Here is a 23,674-nt window from a genome sequence, read left to right as displayed (position 1 = left end):
AGCCCATCCCTGCTCCCACCCACCCTGAAGAATGGTTCCTGTCCCGCTCCACAGGCCCTGTCCCATGGGGATGTGCCCCCTCGGCCCCCACCGCCTGCGGCTGCCTTGGCTGCGCTGCCCAGTGGCACTGACTGCAGTGTCTCTGATGGGGACACCCACCAGCGCCTGGGATGCCCAGCACAGCTGATGTTCTACTGACTCCTCTGAAATTCCCAAATGATTAACACTGATGTCAGGATCTGCTCTAATGGTTCTACATGAAAGGGTGGGAACGCTCAGTATTGCCACACCCCCACAGACTGGGAAGTCCTGGTCATGGCAACTGGGGACTGAACAGGCTAGACCAGAGTTATTTTGTCCTTATTAGACTGGTGTTCATGAATCCATAAACCTCTGATGCAACCCCTTCCAATGTCAGACTGTCTGGGCACTCAGCTTCTGAGCAATTCCAGAGTTTATGTGGTGTTCAGACATTCCCCCTGGGCACGAGCATTGTGTTTTGGGTGGAATTAAAAGCACTGTGATGCTTCCTCATTAAGGAGATGGATTAATGGTGGAATGAGAACCCTGTCCCTCTTCCCAACAGCAAGAATAGCCAGTAACAACACTGTCCCTGGTGCCTATTTCTGCTCTCACAGCTGACGGTGGTTAGGGGCAAGACGTGTGCAGCTCCCGGAGTCACCTCCATTAGTCACAGCTGCTGCAGCTGCCAAACGTGCTCCTAAAGAGGAACGTTTTGCTTGGAAAGTCCCTCAATGCCGTCTGGGGAAAAAAACCAACCCCAGAAACAAAGCTCCAAAGTCCTGCTGGCACAGCCTTGTTTGCTCCCAGCTCTGGAGCAGGAACCTGCTCCAGGATCCACCTGCTGCAAAACCCATGAGTAAAAGCCAACCTTTCCCTGACGAACCTGAGTCTCACCGCTGTGGCGGGGGCTGCTCAGGGAACAGCCTGAGCAGGACCAGTGGCAGAGCCTGGAACCAGCTGTGGAGGCATGGCCACTTTTATTTTAGGTTGTACCTCCAAGGAGCCACAGGAGGTTTGGGAGGAAGGCAGCTGGAGCTGGGACGGTTCAGTCATGTCTGATCCAAACCCTTCTGAAACCTGTGTCTGCTCCTGACATGGGGCTGAGACTACAGTGATCTGTGACAGCAGGACAGGTACAGAGTGAGGCTCCACACAGCGGCCTCAGAAATCTCGGATAAGGGCACATTATGGATGGACACCATTGAAATGGATGTTCCCCAGCTGAACGGTCCTCAGAGGTTCAAGTGCAGGAGCAGCAGGTAATTCATAGTGTTCTTGGATGCATGGCCTTATCTGCTCTGACAGGCCCGGAGCTGCCATAGCCTGACCTTTGGAGCTTTATCTAAAGGACACAAATAGTCTGTTTGACTTTCTAAACAGCTCAGTCCTGTCTAGGCAGTTGCTGACAGCGTTTAAGATTCATCAGATGCAATCCCATCTCCTCAGGACACATCCTGTGCTTCAGAGAAAAACAAAAGCAACAGTACAGACTGAAGTGCAAAAAAGTAATTTTAGTTGTTATTATAAATTTAGAGCATTAAGAAAACAGTGCAGAGCAACCTGCAATTGGGTGACAATATGATTCGCTGAAGAGATGCTCCTGTCCGAGTGCTCTGAAATAAGATCTGTGGTGAGAACAGACAGGTGGCATGAAAATCCTCGCCATGCGCAGGGGCCCTTCAGACACGCAGTGAAACAAGGCCTTTGGATCACGTTTTCTAGGTCACTGCTGGTAACTGACCTGCACCTTCCACTGCCAGTGTTTGCTACATGGCTTAGACTTTCCACCTATCCACCAGGAACAAGGGAAAAGAGCATCCTCAAAAGATAAAGTCCACTATTTGAGATTAGGCCACCCAAAGGACTATGCAAAATTTCATTTTTAGGTAGCACTGTTACAAAAAATCTTATTAAAATACAAACTAGATTTGACCTTCAACCACACTGTTGTTTGTTGAGAAGGTACTTTCAGGTCATGGCCACCCATCACTCAAAACCCATCCTCAGCTGCACTGGGATTTGTCCTGGAGGTCACCACAGGGACACATAAAAATGCACCGCAGGTCTGTCACCAATGCTACCAGGCACACCATAGCTTTCCCTAGAAAGAGTTTGGACTTTCGAACACCTGGGATGGGACCACATAAACCTAATTTAATATCAAAAGGAAACGAATAATGAACAATGTGTTCAGCACATTAGTCCTTCTGTTCCATTGGATAAATCCTCTGTTCTCCACTTCCTTGGAGGTGTTTCAGGATTTCTAGTCTGTGGTAACACACAGAGACATGCAGCACGTCTAGACATTGCTCTAGTTCAGACTTTTGCTAGAAAATCTGAGTTGAGGAATTAAAGATAAAATACCTGCTGCTTATTCATGAAGTCAACATGCTGGACTAATGGTCTGGGAATCTTGTTATCAGTCATTCCGAAGGAACGACTGCTTGTGCTAGAGATGTGCTAAGTGTGCCTGAGCAGGATAACACTTGTACCCACCTGTGTTGGATGGAGTGAAGCTGGGTAAGGATGGGCTGTTGAGGCCTGGGAGTAAGACTGGAGGGATGCCCTGGAGCGCTGGGTACGCAGCAGGAAGGTTCAGAGCTTGCAGGGGGGTGTTGTCAAACATGCCCTGCTGTTGAGCTGCCAGACCAAGAACCTCATTGGCTTTTTTGATCCGGTCCAGCTCCTGCTGAGCCATCAACTGACGTACAGTAGCTGGGTCGAAATACTCCTTTTCCTTATCCAACTGGCTTCCAATGGTTTCTTTAACTTTGGAGATATGCTGTTGAGAGAAGATATGGTCACGTACAGACAGCCGAGCGCTGTACTTGATGCCACACAAAGTGCACTCTGTTTTGGGTCCCTCGTAACTTGTTTGGTTTATACCAAAATGCTTGGCCATGCTGAGTTTTGACTTCTTCTCCTTTGCCCTTGCATTCTGGAACCAGACCTGAACAACTCTCTTTGGCAGTCCAATGTCATTGCCCAGGACCTCACACTCCAGCATGGTTGGTGTCCTGTAGTCATTAAAGCATGACTTAAGAACCTTGAGCTGGAGATTAGTCATCTGAGTGCGAAAGCGTTTCTGTCCGGGCCGGTCCCCGCTCTCGCCAGACTTGCTGGCTGAACCACTTGCGCCAGGGCTGGGCGAGCAGGGGTCTGCAAGGCTGGAGGTTTCACTGTAGTCCACAGTACCTTCATTGTCGTACTCTTTGCTGTAAAAGCTGGGAGCTGGGCTGACCAGGCCAGAAGACAGACGATCTTCGTATTCAGACATTGCTATCATGGCAGCTTTTGTCAGACCTTCACTGGGTCCCGATGTGGATTTGGTTTCGGTTGCAATCCCTGTTGCACTATCGTTGTCTGCATTGCCTTCGTCTCCTGTGGTGGTGTCCGTGATCGCGGTGTTGACAGAAGAGCAGTCATCGTTGTCCAGCTTTGTCTGGTCAAAGCTCAGATTGACTGAGGACATGGATGGACTCTCGAAGTCTTCAATCCCTTCCACCTTAATGGAGGACGGACTCAGCAGAGTTCGAGGTGACAGTTCCATGCTCTTGTTCACCGGGGAGAGGGGAACACTCTGTCCGTCACTGCTAGTTGGTGGCATGTGGGAAAAGCTGGCTCCATCAAAGATGTCTCCCTTCATCTGAAGTCCCCCATCGCAGTCCAGAAGCATTGCAGACAGTGTCAGGTTGTACCCAGCTCGCTTGGCTTCATGCCAGTGCCGGGATCGGATATGAGCTTCCAGAGCTGTCTTTGCTTTAAAGAGAGCTCGGCAGAAGGGACACCTTCTGTGGGCTTGGGCCGGCCCCACAGCTCTGAACTGCCCTTTCCTCTCCCGTGCACGGGTGTTCTGGAACCAAACCTGCACCACCCGCTTCTTCAAGCCCACTTCATGCGCAATGTGATCCAGCATCTTCCGTGTAGGGTTGGAGTCGAGCAAATATTTCTGGTACAGAATTTCTAGCTGCTCGGGGGTAATGGTTGTCCTTAGACGTTTATCCCTTTGGGGTTCTTCTCCCCCAGTCCCACTGTCATTCTCTCCAGGGCTTGCGCTGGCCTTTTCCTCCAGCTTTCTCTTCAGCGTGTTCATGGTGGATGTTGGAGTTGACGGTGAGGTGGCCGAGCTTGCTGGAATCTGTGGTAACGTTCCAGACAGCAGCTGGCTCGCCAGTAGTGGATTACTGGGATCAAAAAGCATGAACGGCATATCCAGAGTTCTGTCCAGGAATGGGGGGTGGATAAACTGGTTCTGTGCACTCAGGAAATGGAGCTGCTGATGCTCCTGCCAATGCTCGAAGGAAGGAAATGCCAGCTTACACTGGTCACACTGGTATGGGATTAGTTGAGGAGGTAGGTTTGCCAGCTGCTGAGGGGTGGAGGTGTGAATGGGTTTGAGGGAGAGGTGTGAGAGCTGAGATGGACTTGGGCTTGACTGTGACAAGGAGCATTGAGGGGGCTGAGGGGGAGGAGGTGGCTGCTGCAGTGAGGAGGGGGAGGATAACTGTGAAATCTTTTGGTGTGCTGAACTTGTCTTTTGTTCTCCTTGGTCCTGTTGCTGCTGAGACTCTTGCTTTGGTTGCACTTGCTTCTCTTGGGTTTGGTTTTGCTGTGTACTTGGAGGTTCAGACTGCTTTGGTTTCTCATCTGTAGGTTCTACTTTAGAACTAAAGGTGGAGGAATCGTCTGCCTCTGCTGTGAGCTGCAGAAAAGCTGAGGAGGTTGTGTTGGCTGAAGATGTAGGTGTGCTGTAAGCTTGTGAGGGCATTGGTGTGCTGCAGGAGGAACTGGTTGGAGTCAAGAGCTCCATTGCATCCATAGAGTCTTCGTTCTGGCTATCATCCTGTCCATCCTCATCCTCATCTTTGTAACAAAGCTTTTTCTGGTGTTTAATGAGATCAAAAATGCGCTGAAAGACCAGACTGCATTTTTTGCACTGGTAGTTCAAGTTGCTTGTTCTAATGTACCTGTCGTTTGTGAGCTCGCGTCGCTCCCCATCTTTGCCTTCTCCCTGATTTTCATAGTTTTTCCTAGCTTTCTGACGGGCATTCTGGAACCACACCACTATAACACGCGTGGGGAGGTTCAGCAAGTTAGAAAGCTGCTCAAATTCATCGTCCTTTGGGTAAGCATTGGCATCAAAGAAGTCCTGCAGGACTCTGAGCTGGTAGTCAGTAAAGCGTGTCCGAGAGGACCGCTTGCTTCCCCAGTACTCCTGCTTTTGAGGCTCTGGAGAAGGAGGCCGTGAGTCTATCTTTAGCTCTTCCAGGCTAGTAATGGGAGGGTTGCTGAAGTTGTATGGGGAGTCCTTGTTACGCTGGCGCTCCTTGAACAGGGTGTTTCTGAACCAGTGCTTGATCACTTTCTGGGGCAATCCGGATTTGTCTGCCATCTCTTTGATCTGTTCCTCACTTGGGGAATTGTTAATGTCAAAATACTGCCGAAGGACTCTGAGCTGGTCATCAGTGATCCGTGTCCGTGGCCTCTTGTTCTGCTGCTGCTGGAGAAGGCTGGGGTTCAGCTGATGCTGGTACAACTGGGCCAAGTCGGCGGGTAGGGGATCTACAGGGCCCAGCTGGGGCGGCAGCTGCGCGGGTAATGTCTGCAGGGGCATGGTTTGCATCATGAGTGGTGAGAAGATGGGGAGCTCCATGGGCATGGAGAGCTGGGTGAGTGGCACAGATGGCTGGGCTGGTGCAATCGTGGGAGAAGTAATCGGTGGGGCAGAAGTAGGGATGGCAGGAGCGGCAGCCGGCTGAGGAGGAGCTGGAGGGAGCGGAGGGGGGGGCGGTGGAGGCGGGGGTGGTGGCTCGGGGGTCTGAGGCCGCAGTGGGTACAGTTTGTCGTAGTGTTCTCTGTACTGTTTGGCAAATTTCTCCAACTGCTTAAAGGGAAAGTAATGTTGGTGAACGTGCTCTTGGTGGCTCTTCAGGATGAGGATGTTTGAGAATAACTTGCCGCACGTATCGCACTCCAGCTTTTCCAAGTTCTCACCTTGGTCTGTCTTCCCGTTTTTCTTCTGCACTTTCTGCTTGTTCTCGTTGTACTGAATGACAAGCTCAAAGCCAAAGTTTTCCAGCAAGGCTTTGGTGGCGTTGCCCCTTGCATCAGAGGCGATCCGTGGGGGCAGGATGGAGGGCTCTGAACTGCTGCCTGGCACAAAGTCCTTCTTCTCTTTGAGCTTTAAGTTATCAGGCAGAGACTCCTTCAATGTTACATTATTGTCTCCCCTCTCTGCGCTTTCCCTTTCCCGTGGGGTTTCTTTATCTTTCTCCTTCACTATGGATTTATTCTTCTTCTCTGGGTGCTGGCTCTGCTGTAACAGGACGGAGTGGGGTTGTGATAATGACAGCTGACCTTGCTGCTGCTGCAAGAGCTGTGGATGGCTCTGCTGAGGGAGCTGAACTTGTGCCTTCAGGTCCTCCAGCAAAGTTGGACCCGTCCCAGTCAATGTCAGGGCACCGCTGGTGACAGGCAAGCTGACTTCTGGATTGAGCTGGAACTCGGCACTGGGGATGTAGAATGGGAACAGAAGATGCTGCTGCTGCTGCAGCTGCAGAAGGGTCTCGGTGGTCATCGGAAAGTGCGGCAAAAGTGCTGGGTTGAAGAGCTGGGACTGCAGGAGAGCAGCTTGCTGCTGCAGCTCCTGCTGCAGGTGGGCCTGGACCTGTGCCTGTGCCTGTGCCAAGGTTTGGGCTTGTTGCTGCTGTTGCTGCTGCTGTTGCTGCTGCTGCTGTTGCCTGGATGCAATCATGTCTGCCAGTTTCTTGCGGTTCACCTCTTTGGGCTCCGAAGGGGAGGAGATGTTAGTGCTTACAGGGTTACCCAACGGAGGAATTCCCACGCTGTCGCTGGACACCTGGTTGAGCAGGCTGGGAATGGGAGTGGTGCCTGAAGTGCTCGTGCTGGTGGTTGCAAAAGCATTGCTGGCACTCACGGGGCTCGGTGTGGAAGAACCCAAGGAGAGGCCGCTGCTGCTGACGTTGCCAGCCCCATTGCTGCTGCTGCTGCCTGCTGCCTCCAGCTTGGCCGCGCGGGCCTTGGTCTGGTGCAGGACAGACCTCATGTGGATCTCCAGGGTTGAGCTCTGGCTGTAGGCCACGTTGCAGGTGTTACACTTGAAAGGTTTGTTGTCTGGGCTGCTGGTTGGCTCAGGTTGCCCAGTAGCAGACTCTTGGAGGGCTCGTTTCAGTTTATGCAGATGAGAAACAGAATTGTAATGGACCAGGAGAATGTTCTTCTGTGTGAAGGATTCCTTGCAGACTGTGCACTTGTATGGGCGAGACGGATCTAGGAATTTCTCCATAGTGAAGTTAGGGCCCTTCCTGAAGGGTAAGGCCCTTTTTGGTTCTGAGCCAGAGTCCTCCTGCACGGAACCAGAATCGCTGCCTGTCGGGCTCTGCTTATCTTCCAGGTCGCTCTCTTCCTCCTTATCTTCCTCAACTATTATTGTGTGGTCCTCTGCAAGTGAAGGGTCACCCATAGCAAGGAGGTCTCCGTTGACCAAGAGACCACCATACAGCTGCTGAATGTCGGCCTCGCTCAGCTCTAGGTGGCTGGTTTCCAGGTGCTTCTTCAGGGCCTGGAAGGTTCGGAAGCTGCGCTGACAGAGGCAGCACATGGTGGCTGCCCGGATGACGTGGTACTGGGAGTGGAGCTGCAGCTTCTCAATGGTTTTGAAGGCCAGGCTGCACTGGTTGCAGCGGTACTTGTAGACGTGGCGGTCAGAGACCGGCAGCTGAGGCCGCTTGGCGTGGACGTCGTTGAAGTGTGTCTGCAGGGCTGCTGAGCTCTTGAACACCTGGCTGCAGCCCTTCTTCCAGCACAGGAAGCCAGAGTCCTCCCGGGCAGCGCTCGGATCAGCTGGAGCAGGCTTGGGGTCCCCGCTGTGCTCTGCACTGTCTGATGGCAAAAGGTTCTTCCCTGTGTCCTCAGAGATCTCTGTGAAAACAGAATTAGAGCAAACCCAAAAATTACACCAGCACACCAGGGTGGATGAACACTCCCTTTCAGTCCTGAATACATCTTTTTTTCTCTCCAAGACAATGAATATTTCTAACATTTCTCCTCTATCTTCATTCATTTATTTCAATACCAGCCCATTACCCTCATCATGGCCCATTGCATAAACCTACACAATTTACTTCCTTGCACACTTTGAATATCTAGAAATGATTCACACACACGCATCCCTTAGTGCATTTATCACCTTCAATTCTCCCTTTCAAGTGAAGGCCACTCTGCCATCTCTGTCTTTACTGTTCCTGCCTATTTTTAAAAAAGAAGGTTCATCAAACTGAACATAGTATTTGAGTCTTGGTCCTACCAAAGCTAGGATCAACAGGAATGAAACTGGTCCCTAACCAGGTGATATAACTGGGGGAGTGGTGGGACCATGGACCTCACTGATCTGCACTCACCAGGCTGCTTCCCCAGCTCCTCGGTGCCTGAGTTACCATCCTTCTCTGGAGCAGCTGCTGGGAGGAACATGCTGCTGGGCATCATCACCTCAGGGGTTGTCACCTGGAGACAAGGGGAAAGGGCATGGGGAGAAGAAAAACACAGGAAAATATTTTAAACATCTTCAGTGGCAAAACTAGACATTGGTATTATGAAGTCAGAGGTGTCACTTCACAGCTCACTGAAGACTCGTATTTATTAGACAAAGCTCACATCAGTCAAAAGTGTTTCTACAGTTACATTTTGGACATAATTAGCAGTGCACACTTGAAGAATAATCTTATTATTAATATTTTTCCTTTATGTAGAATTCAGACTTTGATCACTGACAATGTTTTGTCATGGGCTGTGAAACTTCTTGTGCAACCAATTAGGTAGATAAGTTGAAAGGCCCACCTTAAGCTGCTGAAAACATAATAAGGCCCCTAATTAAATCATACCTCGTAAAGTACGCTGTAATCTTGAACCAGGGAGCATTGCAGCACTGTTTTCAAAGTGTATCGATGCAGGGAAAGGAGGCGCATGAGAAAGAAAAGTACAAATACGGAGAGAGGTGACAAAGGAAAGGATGAATAAGGAAGGACTAAAAAGAAAGCAAATTTTGAAATGAAAAGCTTTTGGTAACCCTTTCCTTGCTCTGAATTATGCATTCCCTTTGCCCCTCTTCAAGTCTTTGCCTAGATCCTGCACCAGTAAAACCAGTACAGTGCTGGTTTTGGTGTGGGAACACCCACACTTCTAAAGAGCTGTAGAGTCTGCATGGCTCATCTGGAGAGGCCCTCTGGAAGAGCCAAGTGCACACACTCATCCTGTTCTGGAAAACTGTTTCTTTGGATATACCTGGTCACACACAGACCCACAAACCACCTTGCTAGCAGCCTGCACATGGCTGGCATCAGACACAGGACAACGAATGTCCTTCTGAATGTCCAGAGCCAGTGACTTACACTGCTGAAACACTGCCTCACAGCACCTGGACAGACAGACCTGTGCCCCCATCACCATCCATTTATGTTCCAGCACACGGCTGCCAGTGCTGGTCAATGCCTGTGGCAAGTGAAGACACCTCTACAACCTCAAGCAGCTGCCCATGCCACGCCACTGACACCCAGGGAGTGCTCCCCTTTCACCAGGTACTCCTGGTGATGCCTGTGGTGCTTCTGCTCCCAGCCTCCTGCTGCTAGGAAGGTGAGGCACAACTAAACACTCCCGGACAACTGTGTTTCCTGGCAAAACAAGCCTTTCTATCCTTCTGCTAGACACAGAGAGGGCATCTGAGCCCTGGATCTCAGGAGAGAAAGAGTGCATGCAGTGGCTTTCTGCACAGCCAAGGCCCACAGGGCTCTGGCTGAACTGCAGGAGATGGGAGCATGCCTGTGGTGAAGCTGAAGCTGGAGAATCTCAGGATGAAATGATGGCACAGGAATGGCTGCAGAACCTTGACCTGAGACATGAGGGGTGTGGAGCTCCCTCCCATTCCAAGGACAGCTGGTACATGGAGGTGAGTGCTGGGTCCCATGGATGCCAGCAAGGAAGGCAGCTGACACATCCCAGGAGGGAAGCTGAGCACACCAAACTCATTCCACCTTTTACTCTAAGCAGGAGTGTCTGATGGCTGCGGGTGGTGGGTTGGGAGACGTGAAAGGTCACTGGTTAATTCCCAGTAGCTGGGCTCGGAGGAGGGGGACAAGCAGGGAGGCCAAGGAGGGAAGGCAAGAAGAAACCGTTCCTCTCAGCTTTAGCAGCAGGGAGAGCGCTTTCCTAGGATCTTTAGGAATTATGAAAAATAAATCATGAGAAATTAAAAAAAACCCCAACAGAGTAGAAAAAGAATAAAATTATCTAACACCTCAGCTGCACATCATTATAGAGCTGTGGCTTTTCATAGGCGTTACAGTACGGCAGCCGTCCCCACCACCATGCTCAGTACGACGGATCAGTAATTGTTTTCATACACTTTAATTAGAAAAACTCAGATGGCTATGAATAATAATGGAAAAGAGAGACTTTTGCACTTGAAAGGTTGAAGTCAATCAAGTGTGAATGACGGCAAAAAAGAAAAAAAAAAGACACCAATTCATCAGGCCTCTGTTGTCTCGCCGCGTCTTTAATCATAATTCCTGATTGGGATTCAAGAAGGCAGTAAGCAGCGGTTCTTTGTCTGCCTTCACCTTCCGTCAATTAACTCTCCCCGAAATATAATCATCAACCTCACATGCTCCTCTGCATCTTAATCTGGGGCTCCAAACCACTAAGTCCTGCCCTATATGTGTTTAAGTAATTACCTTTATCTACCTGCATCTCCACAGCTACCATTCCTTCCCTTCCTTCCACCCTCCCTCCATCAAAGGGAAAAAAAAAAAAAACAAGAAAAAAAAAAAGAGGTGGGAAGAAAAAAAAAAAGGCTGTGGTACATTAAATTGCTACAGGCACAAAATCCCCAAAGGCAAACAGAAAAAAGCTTGGGAAAAAGTGCATGGTAACTAGAAATTCTGGATATGGATGTGGGGAACTGTGGCGGTGCAGCCACAGGGGCTGGCCCTGGGGAGCAAACCCCTGGAAACAGGGCACTGGCCAGCAACTGGACTCAGTCAGGTCCTCTGGATCCATCCAGGCTGCTCCTGCCCCTTTCCTACACCCTTATCCAGGGCAGGACCCTCTGCCCCTTCATCCCCATAGACCAACCCCGAGCAAGTGGCAAAGATAAAAGGAGTGCAAATGGGCTGCATGTCTCAAATTACTTTGCACTGACATGGAATTCCAGACTGCCCTTTTTGTAGGGTTCATCCTTTTACACTGCAAACCTATCTGAGGACACCCCGTATCCTTGGACCTGCAGGACTCTCCTGGCACACTGTGACTGCTTTTCATATAACCCAAGAGTGGGGGCACAACGGGGCAGGAAGGTGCAGTGCCCCCAGCAGGTGAGGCAGGAGCGGTGCTCTGTGACACGGCATTTTGTACTGCAGATGTATTTCATGGCATTAACTGTTCCAGTGATCAAGAGGACCGTGTTTATCTGGAGCACAGCCTGTGTTAGCACGTGTGGCTGTCAAATGCTCTCCACCTTCCTCTCACCTGCACAGGCGATACCTGGCGTATCATCTTGGCATCCCTCCTCAGCTCAGCATCCCCCCCCCTTTGATTCCTGTCTCCCTGTTTAAATGTCTCCTCAACACCGTTTCACGACAACAACACGTCAGTCAGTGTGAGCCGTTACTAAAACACAACCCTACAGCTGTGAGTTCAATAAATGTGGTTTGTCTCTTCCCTTCCCTTCTCCTGCACACAGCTGTTCTTCTCTGTCTAACACCAAACCATATGCACTGCACGGCTGTAGCCACCATCTCCTGGCCCACAAGCCACCAGCAAAGCCTCTTCCAGCATGGCACCTGTCTCAGTCACCCCAGATCCACCTCTGTGCACAGCCTGAGCTCACTATTGCCTGTGGTTCTGACAGCTGGGGTCCCTCTTGGTTCTCCCAACTGTTACCACACAGAAGGTCCTTAGAGGATGGGAAGTTGTTTGACAAGTCTCTCTGCTTCCAAGGACCCTTCCTTTTGGGTGAAATTCAGACCCCTTCAGCAGATAAAATTTCTTTATGAAGATGAGATCCATGGAGAGGCATGGGGACCCCACTTCAGTGGACATTTCTATGGATGAGGTGGCCCAGGGAGGACTGTTACAGAGCACCCAAGGGCTGATGGGCCACGTGTCCTGCCTACCTCTCACTCCAGTATCCTCAGCAGATGACACGCCCTGACACCTACAGACCTGTCATCATGCTGGAGAACGACCAGTGGGCCCACTCCTCACCAGAGACAATCTCCAGCAGTGACAAGCACAGCTCCTGCCACCACTGGCTCTACTGGATTTTTAATGACTGACTGTAGAACCGCTCGTTGTCAGGGCTGGAGGCTTGGAGCCCAAGACCCACCAATATGACACCCAAATACTGCTGGCACGTCCGAAAAATTACTCTTGGTCAGCAAGAGCAGCCAGTTTCCCTCACACTACACCTGCCTGCGCTGTCTGCAGATTGAGGCATTAAATGCAGGGACAGTTCCTCCAAAAATGCCCCAAAATGCTGGAATCATGTGGCTCTGAAAAGAAAACCTCTAGAAGGAGTCTGAGGAGAGACATCCCCATGTCCATGCAACCAGGGGAAATACAGACAGGAGGCAAGGTTCCCCACCAGACAAAGGAGGTAATTTCCATTACAAAGAGAGAGAGAGGGTGCTGGAGTGAAAAGCTTCATTAGACTCCGAGAGGCAAAGCGATGGCAGTATACCAAGGTCACTTCTAATTTAGACCATCTAATTGGCAAACATGGCTCCAAATGGCTATCATCTCACAGGGCTCAGAATTAATGAAGCCCGATTATTTTCATTACCTTCATCCGAGATGGAGAATGAGACAGAGAGTGAGAGGGAAAGGGGGGAGAGGGAGGGGGCGAGAAGGAGGGAGAGAGAAAAATTGAATGACAGCAGAAGGGAGAGAGCAATAAGAAAAGACAATGGGAAAGAGGGAAAAAATGTAAAGATAGCAAGAGGGGGAAGTGAGATGGCAGGGATGGGCAGGAATGACTCCTGAAGCAAGGGAGAAAAGAAAAAGATGGAAAGAGGGTTGGAACACTGGGAAGACGCCCTAAACTGAGGAAGAGAAAGCTGACAGCAAAGATGATGGGACAGGAATGTGCAGAAGGATAAAGCAGACTGTGGGAGGAGGGAGAGCTCCTGCTCCCAGAGGCTCTCGGGAAGCCGTCCTCTCTCCCAGCTCCAGCCCATCAGTCTTGTCAATCGCCTGCGCGGGCGAACTGCACTTCACCCTCATTACGGGGCCCTGTGGAGCCGAGCGGGCCCAAGCAGAGGTTGTAATGGGAAAGATGGAGCCTGGCCCTGCTCAGAGCAACTGAGATGCCATGGAGAGCAAACCTGGCCACATTCATCCACCAGCTCTGTGGAAGGGAAGCTGCAGGAGGTGGGGGGATAGTGTGAGCCCCAGCCTCTGTCCCTGTGTGGCATTGGAGCACGGTGTGCTCTCCATTCCCCTCAGCCAGCCTTGCCAGCCCCCATCCCTGCACCAGGGCTGGCGGGAGGATGCGGGGGTCCTGTGGGACAGCCAGCCCGGCTGCTCGCTGATATGAAAAGGAGGGAGCACGACCAGGCAGCTCTGAGATGCCGAGTGCAAGCAGGAGCCGTTACCATGGCAACAGACATATTAGACACTGCAGGTTCCTGAACGGCGTCTGATAAGGTGTTATTAACTGGAGCCTCCTCCAACGCTGAGCACAGTGACACTGTGTCGAGAGGGACCCAGTTCCCAGTTACAGGGATGCAATTCCCTTGCAGTGACACCAAGACCTGACTCACGTGTCAAACCGAGATGGGATCTTCATGAGAATGAGCAAAATTAAGACCCTCTGATGGTGCCACGTTCTGCATAAATTGCTCAAAATTTTTGTCATTGAATAAAGATGCACCTTCTTCCCCTGTGGTGTTAGACCCAGAGCAGGAGAGGTAATCCTTCTCCCCATATATGTCTCTGGGTGCCAGAGGAAAGAGCCAGTGGCAATGGAAGGTGGGGAAACCAGAAACAAGTATGAGGATGAGCATCAAGGCTGGGCTAGTCTCTGCCGATCCCAGCAGTCCCTCAGCCCTGCTGCAGCACAGTAGCTGTGCTCACCTAAGGGACTGTCCCTGACCTCCTCTGCAGAGTGTCCTGAGCTCCTAAATGAGGGACTCCTGCCAGTCCCCCATATCCTGGAGGACACAGATCTGCCTGAGGATGGACCAGCCCAATGCTTTTGCTCCAGACTGCACATCCTGCCCACAGCCTGGCTCAAACTACACCACTCTACACCAGCAAAACAGCTACCCTGAGCAAACTGGTTACACTCACTGGCCTAAGGAAGGTGCTCAGCTTTTGCTCGCTGCTCTTAGAAGGTCAAAACATCTGCCATCAATGTAGTTAGAGGTGAGCAAGAGTCGTTCAAGCCTGGAAAAGGTATTTACAGACTTGACCAGCACCAGTGAAACAGACACAGGCCACAGAGGCCGCGATCTCTGTGACGGGACAGCTCTGTAACTCAGGCACACAGGTCGCCTGCAGAGCAAAGCCACATCCTGCTGAGCCCTGAGGGGACAGGCAGTTGGTAAAGCAAAGCGGGAAGATAAGGAGCATAAAGGTATTGATGGAGCAGGAACTGGAACGGGCTGCCCAGAGAGCCTGTGGAATCTCTTTCCCTGAAGATACTGAAATGCTGTCTGGACACAATTCTGAGCAATGTGCTCAGGGGACCTTGTCTGAGCTGGGAGGCTGGGCTGGAAGAGCTCTGGTGGTCCCTGCCAACATTATCCATCCTGTGATTCCATGACCCTGTCTTTGAGAAGGAGTCACAAGAGGAATCATAGAATTGTTAAAGTTGGAAAAGACCTTTAGGATCATCAAGTCCAACCATCAACCCAGCACCACTACCAGGTTAAACCATGTTCTCAAGTGCCACATCCATATGTTTTTTTGAACACCTCCAGGGATGGTGACCCCACAGCTTCCCTGGGCAGCTTGTGCCAGAGCTTTGCAAACCTTTCTGTGAAGAAATTTTACCTAATATCCAATCTAAACCTTCCCTGGTGCAGCTTGAGGCCATTTCTTCTCACCACTTGTTACCTAGGTGAAGAGGCTGACCCCACCTGGCTCCAACCTCCTTTCAGAAGGGAGTTGTAGAGAGGAAGAGTGACAGAAAGAGAAGACCAGAGAACTGTAAGAGAACAGCTGGGCCATGTTGTGTGTGCTTGCTCAGAAGATGTCACAGGAGGGAGCTGATACAGAACATGAGTATTACAACAAACACAGTGTTATTCACCTCCACTGCCAGGAATCAGCAAAGAAGGGAGAAAAAAAGCAGAAACAGAGTGCAAGAAAAAATCACAAAGAAAAAGAATTGGCAAAATAAGAACTTATTCTGTATACTTGGTGACAACTTCTTAATGCAGACACGATCTTCCCTCAAAGATTATACCAAAGAAAAAAGAGTGTATAATGTGACAAAACATCCCATCAGCTGCTGTATCTTCCAGAAGCTTCTGTGCAAGCTGCCATCCCATGCAGTGACCTGCAGTGATCAGGTCAAGGAAATTGTATTTATCCTGACCTCTTCACAGGGAAATCACTCAACACTTCCACAGGGCTCAAACTCATACACGACCTATCGGGATGGGATGAACCTCAATGGCAGAGCCCTGACAGGTGAAGTAGTTGCCCACTGCAGCAACCTCTGCTCCTCACCTTGGCGGGGATGGCAGCAGACACGCTGGGATGGCAGTGGACACACTTGGCTATGCAGCCACTTACCGTCATGATGAGTTTCTCGACACAGTCAGGTGACACGCTGTGCAGGTGGGTGAGGTGCAGCTGCAGGTGGATCTTGTTATTCAGCATGTCCTGGCAGAGTGGGCAGCGGAGCATGGGCTGCACAGAGTGCTGGGTCATGGCATGCACCCGCAGCCGGTTCACGTCTGTGTTGCTGTACTTGCAATACGGACACTGGTACATCTGCAGAGAAGACAAATGAATCACACAGCTGTTCCAGCTGCTGCTTTCCTCTTACAGCCAGGCTTTAATAATTTGATGCCTTATCCGATCACCAGTTATTGCCTTTCATCCTCCTTCTCCCATTTTATTCTTTGCTTTTGGCACATTGGAAACAAATTACTTGCACAGAAAGGTGAGTTCTTCCGCCTTACCTGCTCTGATTTGGTCTCCTCTGAAGTTTTTGACCATTTAAAGGAGAGAGGTGACTCAGAGCTGCTGGGAAACGATATCCGCTTAGAGGACGCCGGAGGCTCCGTCAGCTCCTTCTCTGCCTGGCTGGCTGGTGCTGCAACAAAAAGTGATTTACATCAGGAAACCTCCAAAGAGGTCTAGGTTGGACAGTGCTTCCACTTACTGCTTGACACCCCCCCCAAGGACTTGGAGGAGGATGAGTACTAACTAAGTCCTACAACGCACACTTGACCAAAACCAGTTCATTCTTGCTGATGATCTCCCACAGCACAGGAACTGTGTGACTGGTGACGAGAAGCAGAGAGATCTCAGCTGTTTCTGGGGGCTGCTTACAACCTGCAGGTGCAGGAGGGTCTGGGCCTGTGGCTATGTCCAACACATAAGTTCTTGGCCAGATGTGAAGGCCCATGTGTCACCTTCAGGGGCAGCTGGACTGACTCAGTGAGGTAGAACTCATACCCTTTGCTCACCCAGGACATTTTACACATGGACACTCTGGAATACGTTTGCCCTGTATAGGGTCGGTGGTTGTGGCCGTCAACCCAACCAACGACACCCGTGCTGGCAGCAGCGGCACTGCTGGGATGGCTCTGGCCAGCTCAGCCCATGCTTCCAGAGGAGTGTGCATCTCTGGTGCTTCCCAGGAGGTGGGCCTGCCAAAATCCCGATTTTGGTGGGACCTGGCCTATGGGACCCAGACACTTCCCACCTTGACAAGCTGAGGAAAGGCCATTTTATAACAGCCAAACAGAGAAAGGCAAACGAGTCCTGAAGTCAACAGCAAAACATTCTGTGAGTTGTGGCACTGGGAGAAGCACATCTCTGACCTTTCCCCTCCCCCGAACCCTGGCCGCCTGCAGTACATAAATTTGTGGGACATCTATTATTTAAAAACTGTAAGGACAAGTATATTATACACAGCCCCCGTCTCCTCCTCCCCGAACACACATTCATAACAGTACTTTAATCTGTCTCGAATCGACTTCAAACCCATTTCGCCCTTAATGGGAGTTATTCATTTTCACTTGAAAGGTAATATCTGACAGCTGGATATTTAATATGATGGATCGGCTGCCGATTAACAAGGCACTGTAGCATTCTCAGGCCGGTCCCCCACACTTTTCCCCTTGTCTCCTACTCTCCTTGTGAACCCGCTGGTATCTGCTCCTTGTTTCAGAAGATGCTGTTAGAGTCAGATCCTGGCAAACTGCTTCCTTCCCAAAGACCCTTCAGTGCACTGGCATGAGCTGTATTTCCAAAGGTAGCAAATCACAGTGGGGAATACAATCCCCATTTCTAACTGCCTTCCCTGACAGTCCCCACCTCTGCGTGTTCAGTTAGATAGAGACAAAGTAAGTTCCAGGAGAAGGAAAACAGGTATTGCAAATAGGTAACGGTAGTGTCAGAGGCAGGCAGGGATTGCAGGAGCTCTGGGATCGCTGAGTTCCTCCTGGTAGGTTTGGATGTGATCTCATTCCCTGCAGTGCTGCCAGTTGCGCACCTGGTGCTTCAGTCCTGGCTGGGCACCAGCCTCCATGCACGGATGCACAGTCCTGGCTGTATCTGAAAGCCAAACCACAGGACTCCGCTGTGCTGCCAACTCCATGACAATGTCCAAACCAGGTATTTCCTTGTGTAAAACAAGTCTGCAGTGTCAGTGCCGACTGACAGACACTAACACAGATCCTTCTGCCCCTGTGGAATGACATGCTGCTCTGCTCAGCCCACTGCTTGAACCAAGATCCTCCCTGGGCTTCAGAAGTGGAAAGGGGTTAAAGGTGTCTGCAAAGCCAGAGTTTTGGCCTTCCTTGCCTCCTGTAATAAACATGCTTGGAGCATTAGGCACATGGTACCACCTCATTGCTCCTCCGCTGAGGAACGCAGTCCCTCTGGGAGGGTTTGGGGAGGCAGAGATCACCACCAACAGCCAGCACTGTAGTGGGCGAAGGACCACCCTGGCACTGTCCTCGACACCACCCTGCCTTAAAACACCCTGCCCGAGCCCTGTGTGATGTGAGTGGCCCTGGTCGGGAGCCTGATCACGGCTGACATGGTCCACTCCTCAGTGTGACCTCAGACACTGAAGCGCCAGCCCTGATCAGGCAGCTGGACATTGAGACTGGCAGCTGGAGACCCCAGGTCTGTCAGGGCAGTCAGGCAGCCATGTGAGCCCTGCTCCAGCCCTGTGCCAGGCTGGGACAGTGACAGTCATGGCTTTGGGTCCCCTTGGACCTCTCTGTGCTGGGTGGTGACTGGGGCTCCCTGTGTTTCTGCACCAGCTGCTCAGTAGCAGGATGTTTTTGGATGCAGTGACCAAATTCAGCTCAACCATCAGCTACCCACAGGCTGCTAAACACCAGCTGCAACCTTGGGAGTCACGACAGGGTATTTTCTTATCTCCTTTCTACTGGGAAGCAGCCTGTTTAGAATTAGTAACAGGTAATTAAAATGTACTTTTCCTCACCATCTCTAAAGTACCCAATTTTACTAAATGCACTTGATCCAACCCATAACTTTAATCCTTCAAAACCAGAGTTACTGATGATTGTCCAGACCCCAGAATAATTAATTTGGTGCAGGGTTCTGAAAAATGCACATGGAATATTTGTTCTAAGTATTTTGAGTTGACAGCTCAAGTGGGAATTTTAACACTGAGACCAAAGTTTATTGTTGATAAACAGGTAAATACATGAAGTGACACATTCAGTCCACATCACAGATCAGAGAAATAAAGAACTCTCTGCTGCCTGGAGAAACAAGGACACAGCTCGGCACCTGCCTGCAAGGCTCCCAGCATGGCGTGGGACCTTCTGTCTGTGCAGAGAAGACAGGACAGAACATCTTGGTCTCAAGATGTACAAAGAGCCATGACCTCGAAGGGCCGTGAGGCACCAGAGCAAATGCAGACACCACCTGTACCATGACCACAGGCCAGCATCTTGCTTCCAGGTCAAGGCCTTGCAGAGCAGAAAAAGGAATTTGGTTTAAAGTATGACATATGCCTACATATTGGATAGTACTGTTACATACTTTGATTCTTTAAATGGATTTAATTCAGATTTGACGATTTAGAGGAACATCTAAATCTAAAATTTAAATAAAATTTCTAAACTAATGTCCCCTAAAGCCAAGTGTGATTAGGCAGTGCTGCCATAGCACTTCTGGAGACCTACTTATCTTCTCACTCTTCTCAGCAGCTTCTGCTTTTCAGAGGAGGAAGAGAGATTCTCCCCAGCATTATTCCAGAGGTGAGATGGGCAATTCCTTCGAAGTGGAGACCTTTCCCTTGCTGGTTCCAGAGGCAAAGGCAGCATGGGTCCCCCAAGCTCCTGTTCTCCATCCTGGTGGGAAGGGAGTTGCTACCCACCTCTCAGCCATCAGAATCTTTTAGCTAAAGTACCACTGACAGCCCCTTCATCTAAACTTCCATCTCCCAACCCAGCAACATAATGGAAAAGCCAATTAAATGATTATTAATTCATGCTGCTTTCCGTAAGCTAGAGGTTCTCATCTCCCTGCATTCCGTAAACCAGCTTGCCACTTGCCCTAGAAATTTACAGTGGGGTTTCTGCTATTGCCATTGATTTAAACACCACCCTCCTCCCCAGCCTCTGAAAAATTCCCTGTCACAAAGTCCAGCCGCTGGCCTGGGAAACTTCTCAGCGGGATCAGGGAACTGTCCTTTCACTGCTCGATGGAAAATAACATTCTGTATTTGGTGGTGCTGCCTGCCCCAAACTGCCTTGATGTGTTCTCAGAGCCATTGTTCAGCATCACGAGCCCTCGGACCAGCTGAAGATGCTGCTGTGCCGCCCAGCCTTCTGCCAGCAATGCCCACGACCACTGTCCTTTGCCCTTACAGCACCTGTGGCTGTCCCGAAACCCAGGGTTTGTTTATTGGTTTCATCCATTCTCCAGGAACTTCCATGACCCAGGAGCACCCGGAGCTCCCTGGAACCCTCAGAGAACGGTATGGGGCACCCAGCAGTGCCACAGCACTGCCCCCTCCTCAGTAACACATGGGCCAACGTCTCCTCCTCAAATACCGTCTGTTTAATTCCTTGTTCCTTGAACATACCTTCCGTTCTATCAGCTGCTGTAGCCACACTATCAGGCCTGTGCACTGCCTGTTGCTCTACAGCATTTCTCAGCTCTGTATTTGACAATAACATGATCGACAGGTAAACACTCCCTGCACTCGGCACGGGCACTCTGCACCCGCCCTCGCTGCCGCCTCGCATGGCTCTGGCCCTGAAAATGGCCGAATAATTTGTTTTTCTAATGCTGTGTCATACCTTCCTGCCTGCAGCGAGTACCCACAGCTGAATTACTATTAAATATTCATATCACAGTACCCAGAAGCCCCGGCTGCCACCAGACTTCCCTGCCTCGCTCCGTACGAACACAGAGCACCCAGCAGACGCTGTGGTGAGACGTCAGGCAGCACCAGGGGCACGTGGAGGCAGTGCTTTGCTTGGCACTACGGGCACCACGGACCTTCCCCATGACCCCATAGGCCAGTTCAGCTCCCCTGGCACCCACGGATGCTGCCAGAGCCCAGTGTGCCCCGAGCCCAGCTGGCTACTGCACAGAGCCACCTGGAGCTGCCTCCCAGGAGCCTTTTGTATATCCTTGGAAAAACACAGTTAGAGGCAGCTTCCCATCCCCTCTCCCAGGTTTCCCTGGCGCAGGCGCCAGTGCTGAGAGTGGCTCCATCATGCCCCTCGTCCCCTTCCTCCCAGCCTCTCAGGCCCCCAGAACATCCCGGCCATTAAGTGCTCCACAAATGCCAGATATTAAAAAAGCAGCAAAAAGCAGCTGGGGGGAGGGGTAGGAATAGATTTCCGTCAGGATGTGCCTGACCTGTTTTTTTCAATTTCAGTAATTAGAAAGGCAGTCGGCCTGTAGGAATTATTCATAAACTGCAGGAGCTGTGCAGTATACATTTATGTTAAACATGTCAAAGCCGATTGAAATCATGCCTGCCAGCACCATAGTCCATAAACACACTTTTCTGCAACAATTTCCCAGCTCTCGGCAGCCCATTAATACCTCCTTTAATAGCAATCTACCACGGATTTGAATCAGGGATGCTCCATTGCACTAATTGCTCTGTTAGGTGAGCATCATGGATTAAAAAAAAAAAATCATTAACAAAAATAAAAGCCCTTCAGGCCAGTCCTCCAGAAAGATTTCATTTCAATCTATATTTTAAGTAGACCTTGTTTCTTGTTTTTGTGGAAAAAAACCCTGATATACTCTGAGTACCCAACAGACTGCATTAAGGAAGTCTCTGGTAGCCAGGTCACTGCTGGTGATGGGCTTCTCGGTCAGAGACACAGACCAGCACCACCTTGAACTCAGAGGCCTCGTACTGGTCTGTCCTGGCCTGATCCCGTTTCAGCTCAGTATCCATCATCGACATCCTGCCTTAAAAATGGAGTCAAGATCAGCCACAATACCTTTTCCCCTCGCTGGTTTGCTTGCGGTAAATCTTACATTAGTCATGACAAGATAATGTCTAATGCTGAGCCATCAGGCACAGAGCATCTCCCTACTCCAGCACAGAGGTGGGCACAGAACATCTCTCTGTTCCAGCGTGGAGGCACTGCCATCTCCCAGAACCTTCTAGGAGCTACAGAGAAGCCTGCGAAAATCAAGATCCAGTGAGTCCTTATTTGGGATGGAGTTTTCCACGTGTATACTCAACTGGAAAATATCACCTTAAGAAATGTTTCTGCTTCACATTATTCCATTTTAAAATAAACACCAAGAACGAATCGATATATTTATTTTGCAGTTGAGACATTTTGACAAATTCGCAATGAAAACAGAATTTTTCCCCTTGGTGCTGAGACTGACCCTACACAGGCTGCACCTGGGCCATACCCACCACAGCACAGCCCCTCACCTCTGCATCAGGGCAGGGAGCTGGGCAGGGGAACTCGGCATTTCCTTACAAATCTCACAAACCTTTAAGAAAGTGGGAGAAATAAACCCCCTGTGCGCAGTGAGGAAACCGAGGCACAAAGGGGAGCAAATTGCTGAGGAACATAATGATCAAATTGAAGGTGATGAGCAGCAAACGGGTCTGTTCCCCTCCCCTTCCACACGCCAGTCACTGGCTTTGAGCCTGCACCTCTCCCGCCTCCATCTCCACCTTCACAGAGTCGCCTGGCTCAGAGGCTCCTCTGAAGGTCAGCCAGTCCATCCAAAGCAGGATAGACTGTGCCTGCCTCATTCCCGACAGCAGCTCCTCTAATCTTCTTGAAAGACCTCTGAGGAACCTTCCCAGAAAACCCACTCCAGTGCTTCACAGGCTGTACAGGATTTTTTTTATTTATTATCTAACCTCAATCTTCCTCCCTTCAATTTAAGCCCATTGTGTCTTGTTGTCTGTATCCTCAACATGAAGAACAAATTATTTCCTCCCTTTCAGAAGCATTTCATGCACAAGAAGACTTATCTTGTCCTCCTGTTCAGTCTTTTTTTGGGTCAAATAAGCCTGTTCATTACATTTTCTCCCAGTTGATGTTGCTCTGTTCTGGGTCATTCCTGCTGTTTGGGCTTTCTGAAATTGCTCCCCACATTTCCCAACGCCCCAGCTCAGGAAAGGAGAGTTTTCCAGTGCTGACGAAACCCACCCATGGCACAACATTGTCACCCACACCACAGTGTCTGGGCTTCATTTCAGCCTGTCCCGAAAGCGGCATCGAAAGCCTTCCCAAGGAGACACTGACTGCAAACAGGACCTTCTTCACACAGAGGGAAATTGGGTCGTGTTGACATGATTTGTTCTTGACAAATCCGTGTCAACTGTTCCTCATCTCATTATCTTCCCATCAGCACTTACAAACAGTTGTTTGGTCAATTCCCAGGAAAATCTGGGGCAAATGGAGCTGGCAGGTGTGCGGTTCCCCAGCCACTCCTTCAGCCAGGGACAAGCCCCATGTCTGTCCCTCGCTGCACCTCCCCTCTCTTCTGCACAGCACAAGATAGAGCAGCTGGCAGGTCTGAGATGCTCCAGGCACTTTCTCCCAACACCCAGGTATGATGCAGAAGGTCAGGGACAATGTTCAGTGTCACCAAGTGCTCTGCAGCCTGTTCCCTGGCAGATGGGGGACAGGCTCTCCCCGCCGTGCCACTGACATGGGCTGTGCTGCTCTGCTTAGTGAAAGTGAATGCAAAGAAAGCTTCTGCTCTTCAGCCTTATGACACCATGGTCACAGCCTTACCCTGCTGCCGAGAGCACACTGGCTCAGTGCCAGCAGCCTCCTCCTCCTTGAGAGCTTCCTGGTACTGCCTGCTCCCCTCTCTGCTCACAGCCCCACTGGTACTGGGGCGTTTTCATGTCCCTGTACTTGGCTCCTTAGTGGCTGTCAGGAATAATCTGACTCAGTTTCTA

At 50.5% G+C, this 23,674-nt stretch overlaps 1 protein-coding gene across 13 annotated transcripts in view; it reads right to left on the bottom strand.

Moving 5' to 3' along the window:
- Nucleotides 1–23,674, bottom strand: part of ZFHX3 (zinc finger homeobox 3) — a 513,502-nt gene that overhangs the window by 5,351 nt on the left and 484,477 nt on the right. For all 13 annotated transcript variants that reach the window (XM_051805544.1, XM_051805548.1, XM_051805543.1 and 10 more), the window contains 4 exons: nucleotides 16,230–16,363; nucleotides 15,838–16,038; nucleotides 8,445–8,547; nucleotides 2,521–7,965 (listed from right to left, as the gene is read on the bottom strand). In XM_051805544.1, the coding sequence (XP_051661504.1) occupies nucleotides 2,521–7,965; nucleotides 8,445–8,547; nucleotides 15,838–16,038; nucleotides 16,230–16,363 (5,883 nt within the window). The remainder of the gene's footprint in view (nucleotides 1–2,520; nucleotides 7,966–8,444; nucleotides 8,548–15,837; nucleotides 16,039–16,229; nucleotides 16,364–23,674) is intronic.

The sequence above is a fragment of the Manacus candei genome, unplaced genomic scaffold (genome assembly GCF_025592945.1).
Source record: "Manacus candei isolate 608988 ecotype Guabito, Panama unplaced genomic scaffold, ASM2559294v1 h1tg000065l, whole genome shotgun sequence".
Lineage (NCBI taxonomy): Eukaryota > Metazoa > Chordata > Aves > Passeriformes > Pipridae > Manacus > Manacus candei.
Note: the sequence above shows the minus strand (reverse complement) of the source record. Positions and strands in the feature narration are given on the sequence as shown.